This window comes from Salvia hispanica, chromosome 5 (genome assembly GCF_029641045.1).
Source record: "Salvia hispanica isolate PSC_SH4W2 chromosome 5, Shi_PSC_v1, whole genome shotgun sequence".
NCBI classification, from domain to species: Eukaryota; Viridiplantae; Streptophyta; class Magnoliopsida; order Lamiales; family Lamiaceae; genus Salvia; species Salvia hispanica.
Window position 1 is genome coordinate 40,982,686 of NC_142696.1, and position 9,205 is coordinate 40,991,890.

The 9,205-nt window shown below is 39.9% G+C and overlaps 1 protein-coding gene across 3 annotated transcripts; it reads right to left on the reverse strand.

The window, feature by feature from the left end:
• Positions 1 to 337: 337 nt before the first annotated feature.
• LOC125190949 (uncharacterized) lies at positions 338 to 4,447 on the reverse strand. Of its 3 annotated transcripts, none has more exons than XM_048088374.2 (3): positions 4,296 to 4,447; positions 1,805 to 3,263; positions 338 to 1,714 (listed from the first exon to the last, which is right to left on the reverse strand). In XM_048088374.2, exons 2-3 carry the CDS (start codon positions 2,524 to 2,526, stop codon positions 556 to 558), a joined length of 1,881 nt encoding a protein of 626 aa, XP_047944331.1. In that variant the 5' UTR covers positions 2,527 to 3,263; positions 4,296 to 4,447; the 3' UTR covers positions 338 to 555. The 3 variants fall into 3 exon arrangements, with proteins under 3 accessions (XP_047944331.1, XP_047944335.1, XP_088915909.1); XM_048088378.2 differs by having other exon boundaries at positions 4,259 to 4,447; XM_089059783.1 differs by having other exon boundaries at positions 1,805 to 4,447.
• Between the last annotated feature and the right edge of the window lie 4,758 nt (positions 4,448 to 9,205).

Consider the following 9,205-nt stretch of genomic DNA (forward strand, 5'->3'; position numbering starts at 1 on the left):
TAATCTTTTAATAGAATGGGATTCTTGACTTTTGTTTTAAGGCTGATTTGGGACAACACTCACTTATAAACCCCACATTAAAGTCGAATTATTCCTTTTCAAACGAATATTGGCTCTCTACAAAGATGGTTAGCGAATATTTATATGCATGCATCAACCAATTCAATAAGTTGATTTGTTCTATTTAAGAGTTTATTTGAGAAAGAATAAGATAAAATTGTCGTTAAAGAGAATGAAGTAAAATCAAAGCAAACAAAGTTAAAGTTGGATCAAGCAGACGCAGCCCACCAATATATATTGAGTATAATCAGTAAAATCAAAGCAAACAAAGTTAAAGTTGGATCAAGCAGACGCAGCCCACCATATATATTGAGTATAATCTGTTTAACGGAAGCCCAAATACAAGTGCATATGGTAATTTATTAGGTATAAAAAATTCAACAAATAACAGAAACTCAAACCATCACACGACAATTCAAATTCAAGATAGTAAATGGCCAAATCCACAAGTTAATTGTTGAAGCTAACAAACACACACACAAGTTAGAGAAGTTGTTATTCAACGGGGAGAATTTGAGGTAGGCGCCAACTAACGCAGCGGTCCATACACATGAAGAAGTTGCACGAGGAGCAATGGAATCCAGCCGGATCTGCACCATCAGGCCCTTGAACTGTGAAACGACAGACGTCGCAGCGCAGTATAGTGGTGACAATTTTAAAGGTGAGAGGATGAGGGTGAACATCACCCCTGACGTTGTACTGCTGCCCAAACTTGAGATTTCGAAAATAACCAGATGCCTCAGGAAAGCAGTAGGCATGGAAGGAGGTATCACAGCGGCCGCATTGGTACATCCACTCCCTTGGATTCATTTCTACTTCACAGCCGTCGCAATAGAAGTCGCCTGGATGGTTGAATCTCCCTTCATACGTCAGCGGCAATGGGTGCTTCTCCCACCTGTGCTTGTTCACCCGCGGCAGCATTATACATCTGGAGCACAGAGTGAAATTGCAGCTGCCGCATTTGTACAGTAAACCAAACCATACCGTGCACACACAACCGCGACAGACGCCTTGCCGGCCATCTCCTCTGGTGGGCAAATACTTGAGATAAAGATGGTGGTTTGGATGCGCCTCGTGTTTGATGGCTGTAGGCAGTGAAGCGCACTTGACATCCACTTTGAAGTTGCATTTTCTACAAGTATAGAGCAGTCCATTTGATAAGTAGTCACACACGCTGCATGTTTCCCAGAAGTTGAGTTTGGGACAAGCTTCAAGGATTAGGTTATGATGAGGTTTGTGAAACGGATGAGAGGGGAGCTCTGGCGGTAAGTTGAAGCACGCCAAGTGGAGAAAGTATTTGCATTCTCCACACCTCATGTACCTATACGAAGACGAAGATGAAGATGATTGATGTTTCTTGTATGGAAATATAGGCATAGTGCAGGCATCACATGCTAATTCAACATCACCGTCTTCATCATCATGATCATCATCATCTTCTTCATCGTCGCCGCCGTCGTCATCATCGATTTCTGAAATGGATGATGAGACTAAGCTCAACGGATGAGGATGGAAAGGAAATGAGTATTTTTGGCCATCAGGAGCTGGGACGACTACCATTTGTCCTCTTTCTCTGGTAACAAACGGCTTGATTAGATCTTCATGCACGTCGCAAACTGGAAACGAGGCAACCACTTGATCGTTTGCATCATGACTGTTGCAGTGCAAGAAAATAGCATTAAATCATCAATAGTCCAATTTGGTAATTATAACATGAGACATAAAACTCAAAATGATATCTTACGATTCAGTAGGAGTGGGGGGATTGGTGGCACACTTGATGTGAACAATGTATCTGCAAATTTGGCAATGATACACCCAACGGTTGACCAACAGATCTTTGGTGCATATATCGCATGAGTAGAAAAAATGGGTATACTGTATTGGGAGATAGAAAGCGAGAGAGAGAGGGTGGTGGTGGTGGTTGTAGTCCGCAGTGAGGGGCAAGGCGGCGCAGTCCTCGTGTATCCAATACTGGCAAGCGAGGCATTCGTAGGATCTTCCCGTCTCCATGGTGCCACAGGCATCGCAGTTGAAAGAATGGCGCTTCTTCATGAGAATGAGTTGGTGTTGAGGGTGGCTGGGGTGCTGTATGCATATCTGCTCATCGGCCACGTGCTTCACACCAGCAGCGAGTTCACACTGAATGTGGATTCGGAACTCACAACCTGAACTAGTACAAAAGTAACCAATATTCCCTACATCATATTGACACGCTGCACACTTCCTTGAAGTGTCAGCTAATTTGAGGACGAGTGTGTGTTGTGGGTGCCTAGAATGTGTAATCTTAGTCGGCCTTTCTGCACAGTCGGTGTGCAAGTATTTCTTATTACCGCATTTGGTGCATCCGTAGGCTGCCTCTTCAAAGAAATATCTACCACACCCATAGCAAAAATCGTTGTTATCACTTTGAATAAGCGTCAGAGGATGCTCATGAACAAAGTGAGCAATACTCTCCTCCTGCATCTCTCTCTCTCTCTCTCTCTGTGTGTGTGTGTGTGTGTGTTAGAGGAGATGAGAAACACTTATGCTGTATGTTTCCAGAAATCAAACGTCTTTGTAGGCTAGCTCACCGACCCCACTGGTTCGATAGAGTTCACCAAGTAATGCATCAATCAAGGAAATTAACGAATATCGTTTGTACTAAAATTGAGGTAATGAATCAAACAAAATATAAATGTGAAAAGGATCAAGACATTATGGTCATTTTAATTAAAAAAAAATCCTACAAACTTCAAATTAGAGCAAAGTATATGCTCAAAGTATTAGGTCCATCATTCCTTTCCTGCTCTGTAGACACTTTAAAGCACAGCTGTTTTAAATATATGGTGACTTGGATCTTGATGAACAAGTATTATAGAGCTAACTACAATTGAGATCACTCAAGTTAAAGAAACTTCTTGAATTATAGTTTTACCCTATCAACTGTCTAAATTCAATTTTAATTTGAAAATAACACTATAACAGTTGCAAAGACTATTTCGAAAAAAAATAAAATAAAATGTAACTGCTGATATATTTAAACAAAAATTAGATATATGGAGTGTAAAATTTCGAATTTCAGTTCTAAAAATTGAAAATGCCTAAAATTTAAAACAAGTCACGCGCATCGCGTGTGTTCCATACTCGCCCTCTCATTGGGCGAGAGGTGTGTGTTGGTTGCACAGGGCCACACCTTCGGCTTGAGCTGCAGGCTCGAGTTCCTGCAATAGTGGCAGGGCGAGGATTTTTACAGGTTTCTGGCTAATTCTCTACCCAATATCAAGAAGAGCTGTATATATAGGATTTTCATATTCATGGTTCTTCATTATTTCCCATTCTTACTCTTTCATTGCTTATTTCATCATATCACTATAATTTATTCGTGTGTGTGATTAATTGCAGCTGGCATGGTCAAGGCCTTTCACAAGAACAACCAGAAAACAAGTGGAAAGAAGCTTATTAATTTCTTTCTCTTGAATGAATATTCAGAACAAGTAACACAAACTGACTTGTAAAGACTTCTATTTATATTTCTAACTAAATCTAAGAATCTGAAAATTAAAGTGGTCCATTTATAACCTGCTGATGTAATATACTAGTATAACACAGGCAATGTAGCATATGTCTGTAAACGGCAACTAGAGAAGGAATAAAAAAAGTCAATGTAGGTATCATGTTGGCATGAACACGGCAGCTGTGAATCGGCTGCATGCTTTGTTTGCTGCCCAGAATGTAAAGCTAAATCATGCAATAAAAACATCTAGCTTGAGACCATTTGTTCGAAGCTCATCTAAGCTAAAACTGAGAATTCATCAAGACATTTGCGTAAATGCTATCAGATATATGAAGTGTTTGATACATGATCAAGTTTGATGCATTATCTGTTGTTTTTTTTTAATATGATCAATTTTATCAGTTTAATGAACCAAATAGGCAAATTTGTGAACCAAATATATAGATTGGAACTCATTAGGTAAAATTATGAAAGCTGCTTTAGTAAAGATTCAGTTCAAAATTTTCATACTTAGATAGGGATTTGGGAGTATTATAAATGGGAATGAATAATCCAAGCAATTTCATAATGAAAAGAACAAATAAGCTAGTACTACTCCCTATTTGAGATGGTGGGAACAAATTGATCATAAAAAACAGTAGAACCAATATGAATGCGTGAAATGAATTCAAAAACAGAGAATCGCAGAATAGAGAGAAGTACCAAAAAGACAATAGCTCGATTGTTCAAATACGAGTACCTGAAGACGAATAGAGCTCCTAGAATTAATAAAATCGCCGACAAATCAGAAATCAAGGTAAGGCCTAAAAATGAGGAAACATTTCACTTTGGGATTTTGGCCCAACATAAAGGTTGCAGGAGGCGGAACCGATACTGGGAAATATTATGGCGGCGATCCGGGCAGAGCGGTAAAATACATAGGTAAACTAACTTTTTTTAGTTGTTGTTAGTTGTTAAGGTGAGTCATTTTTTAATTGGAAAAGAAAATTACTGTATTTACTTTTAAACATTGAACGATATCTTGGCTATGTGCTCCCAAATAAACATGTTTTTATTCACAACATAATATTTTATAGCGAAATTTATAAAAAATAATATTGAACCTCTTAGATGGTGTTTGGTTTTCTAGATTAAAATATAATAAAATATAATTTAAGATTGAATTATGAGATTATTCTTAGTCATAAAAGATTAGCTATAGTTAATTATTTTATAATTATCCATCTAGAATTGAGTTATCTTATGAGCTAAATACATTACATATTTAGTTTCGGAATACAATCTTGCACACCGAAAGCTAATATTGTTGATCGGAACCAATGAAATAAGTAAGATACTGCATAATAAATGAAAGGTTAAATATTTTAGAGTAAAAGCCAAAATTGGTCCTGAATATATGATCATTTTACGTTTTTTGTCCTAAACATTATCTTTTGGATTTTGTGGTCCTCAACATATGAAAATTTGATCATTTTGGTCCTCCGTCAACATTTCCGTTAAAAACTAACGGTCAACGGATTTAATTCCAATTTTGACCAAATTAAATTTTTAATTCTGATTTTTTACTCCCTAATTAATTCCCTAATTATTTTTTCAATTCAATTTCATCTTTCATCTTCCTTCCTATTCTTTTAGAAATTTCATACTCCCTCCGTCCCAAGGTATTAGACCAACTTTCCTTTTTGGGATGTCCCAACATATTAGACTCATTTCCTTTTTTAGCAAAAAGCATCTATCTTATTTTATTCTCCACCTACTTTTTTCTCTCTTCTCTCCCCTACTTTTTCCCTCTCTCATACTTTACTCTCTCCACTTTAACTATATAAATATCAATTCCTTAGAGCACTCCCAATGCTCTCCCTAAAAACTCCCTTATTTCTCCCTAACTCCTGCCACATCAGCACCAAAATTTATCCCCAGTTTTTAGCCAACTTTTAGCCAACTGCTCCAATGGTTTCTCCCTTATTTCTCCCTAACTCAACATTTCATTTTTACATCATCATTTTTAATATTATTTAATTTTCCCTACAAATGTGTTTAATAAATAGATTTATAAATGAACAATTCGTCGTTGTATTAATCATTGGAAAATATAATACAACGAGAAAAAAAAAAACTACAAATAAAAAACCATAAAAAACAAGGATTTAAAAAACTAAGAGGGAGGAGCGTCCGGCGAGAGGTCCATCTTGATCTTCATATTTTGGATGGTCGACCAGAGGGACTGCTTCTCTTCTGGGGTTCCGCCGCCGGTGAAGTACAGCGTGTACAACTGCGCCAGAGTGGCGGCATTGGAAGAGAACGTGGCTTGTTGTAAGAACGGGGATTCCGACTGGGCATCTGACGATGTGCCCTTCCCCTTCCGCCTCCCCTTCGCCTTCTTCGCTCCCACAGGGCGCTCGTGCGGACCATCCTCAGACAAGTCGATGGGGATCGCGCTGCCCTCACTCTCCGCACCGCTAAGTCGCGAGCGCACCGATTTCCCGTGCAGCGCGCTGTGCATCTCCGTCCGGAATTTGGGGAGATCCTTCAGCCTATCATAGATTTTCCAATACTTGAAGCCCTTCGACAAGAACTGGCCACTATACATCCGGATGGCCTCATCTCGGACCATGTGCTCGTTCTGGCCACTCGTCATGTTCGTCATCAAGTTAGAATATATACCGTTGAAATGGGCGCAGTCCCTCATGAGGCGCTCCCAATGCCGGCGGATCGCCTCACTGCCATGGTCCTTCATCGAGGCAGTCTTGTTGGTCGTGTACTTCTCCGTAACCTGCGCCCAGAACATGATCTCAGTCCGGTAGTTGCTGCGCAACGGGTCTTGCGTCGTGTCCGCCCAGCAGTTGGCTATCAGCTCGGACTCTTCGAGAGTGTAAGTAGTCCTTGTCCGCTTCGGCTTCTCATCAGAAGCCGTATCAGTCGCAGCCGTCGACGCCGGCGCCTTCCCCTTCCCGCTCCTGGAAGGCGGCTCGGCGGGCGTTTCTTCCACCTCGTAGTCGTCCGTGCTGAGTGTCGGATCCGTTGTGTACGTCGCGGCCTGAGATTCTTCGTCGCCTGGGGTTGATCCAGGGGTGTCGAACAACGATGTGACTATCTGGGGGCGATACACATCGTCGGCTGGAGAGGGCATGCTGAGGGCAGACTGGAAGTACGGAGAAAGTCTGCGTGGCGTAGGAGTCTGCAATGGGGACGGACCCGCATATGGATATTGGCTGGGAGGAGAACCCATCGACAACAACGAGCTCATCCACTGCTCATTTGCTTCATCAGTGTTGGGAATTTGCGAACTCGACTCTTTGCCCTTACCCTTACTTTTTCGAGAATTTTTCCTACTAGAGCTCATAATTTTGAAGATTGAAGATTGAGATAAGAGATTGAAAAATTGAGAGAATTGTGTGTGATGAATGGAGGAGGAAGAGGAAGTATTTATAGTGGTGGAATTATAGATATAGCCGTTTTAAAAAAAAAAAAAAAAATTATCGCCGAACATCGCCGAATCGCGCCCACAGTGGGCGGCGATGATTCGGCGATGTTTCGGCGATGGATCGCCGGTTGGCGTTAATTCGGGAGGAATAACGCCGAGAATTCGCCGAAATCGTCCCATTGGCCGGCGAAAACTCGGCGATTTTCGGCGAAAAATCGCCGAGTTTAACGCCGAGCCCATTGGGAGTGCTCTTAAATCATGTGCCCAAAAGAAGCGAGTCTAATACTCCGGGACGGAGGGAGTACATTATTTCCCACTGAAAATAAAATAATAAAATAAAGTAGTGTAGCTTTTTGTCGAACCTGGGTTTCTTGGCCTGGTGCTTTTCTCTTTCTTCCTGGTCTTGCTCCTTTCATCTGGTTGAGGAAAATGGAAGTAAGAGTGAGAGTGGGGGTCTGTGTTTTGGTCTGGGGAATGAGGATTGTGAGATGAAATAAAGTAATTGCTTCTTTTATTTGCTCCAATAACAAAGGATCATTTTACTCCTATTTTAAGCAAAACAATTGGGAATGAAGACGGTTGAACCAAATCAAATCTTGAAATGCCGGAGCACACCACAACCTGGTCTGTTGTGGTGAAGCAGGGCGGAAGGAGCGGGAACGACGGGGCAGGCGGTGGTCGTGGCGACGCAAATTTGCCAGAGAAGCAGAGAGAGAGGCGGGCGGCGGAGGTTGTGAAGCTCGCGGAAAAACTTGCGAGGACCAAAATTTCTTAAAGAAGATGAAGGAGGAAGATGAAAGATGAGAAGAGTGGAATTGAAGTGCAAAAATAATTAGGGAATTAATTAGGGAGTAAAAAATCAGAATTGAAAGTTTAATTTGGTCAAAATCGGGATTAAACCCATTGACTGTTAGTTTTTAACGGAAATGTTGACGGAGGACTAAAATGATCAAATTTCCATATGTTCAGAACCACAAAATCCAAAAAATAATGTTTAGGACCAAAAACATAAAATGGTCATATGTTCAGGACCAATTTTAGCCCTTACTCAATATTTTATAGGCAAAAGTATGTACATGCGTTATTTTCACTACTTTATGTTAGATTTTCGTTAATGGTAGATTTATTTCAATATATAGACACGTATTATTTTATTCCAGTATCATCTACTAGTAAATTTTTATTTATCAACAACTTTTTGATACTCAAATTAGAAATTTTATATTTTAAGAATTTTTAAATACTCTAATAAATTGGAATCCATTAGCATAAGTAATTAACTTGATTTTTATTTTCTTCTATGAATTAAGATTTGCTAAAGTTTAATTTATTTTCGTATTTATTGGGTTTATTATTTAATTGGAATAAGTAAATATAAAGATTTTCACTAATATTAATTACTTTGTAATTTTTCCTTTAACCAATTAGTGTATATTACCTTAGTTTATTTCCTTTCACTTTATTTCCTTTCTAGCTTATTTCCTTAAACTTTTATTTTCCATAAATTTAGAATATCTTTTGCTATATAAAGGACTCATTGTTTAATTAAAAAGACACATTTTTTTTAATCGTCTTTCATTCTATCTCACTACTTAGACAGTTCTTCCATCCCGTTTGTGAACAAAAGTCACATTATTTGGTATCACATTTTCTAATAACAATATTTCAAATCACTGTTTCTTAATATTATGAACAATTGAGTAGATAATTTTTGTGTTATTTTTTCAATAATTTTCTGTAATAGGAGTATCTTATTTCTTTTATTTCAATAATTTTTTCAATTTTATGAGATTAACTAACATTAGAGCATCCACTATAGGGGCGGCGCGCCGGCCGCCCCCATCGCGGCTTAGCCGCGGCGGCCTACTGCGGAGGAGGCGTCCGCCCCGGAGGCGGACGGGCATTCGCCCCGAATGCGGCGTGGACGGGCCGGAGGAGAGAGAAGCGCGACGGCCGCCGCTTTTGCATTTTTTTTTTATTTCGAATTTGTAATTAATTTTTTGTCTTATTTAAATACCCCACCAATTTGTTTTTCACTCCACCTCCAATTTCACTCTTCAAAATTTTATACCAAATGCACGGGAGAGACGAAGATTCACCTGGCACGGAAGAATCGGGATACGGATACTATCCTTCTTCCCAACCATCTCAGCTGTGGGTATCGAGTCCCAGTCCCCCTCCATTCCAGTCGTGGTCACCGACATCCCCGTCGTGGCAACAAACCC

What these genes read in the sequence shown, in the direction of transcription:
- LOC125190949 (XM_048088374.2), bottom strand. Translation starts at nt 2,526, where the DNA reads ATGCAGGAGGAGAGTATTGCTCACTTTGTTCATGAGCATCCTCTGACG. An exon ending in CCCCCCACTCCTACTGAATC is followed by an intron (nt 1,715 to 1,804) that starts GTAAGATATCAT and finishes GCACTGCAACAG; the next exon opens with TCATGATGCAAACGATCAAG.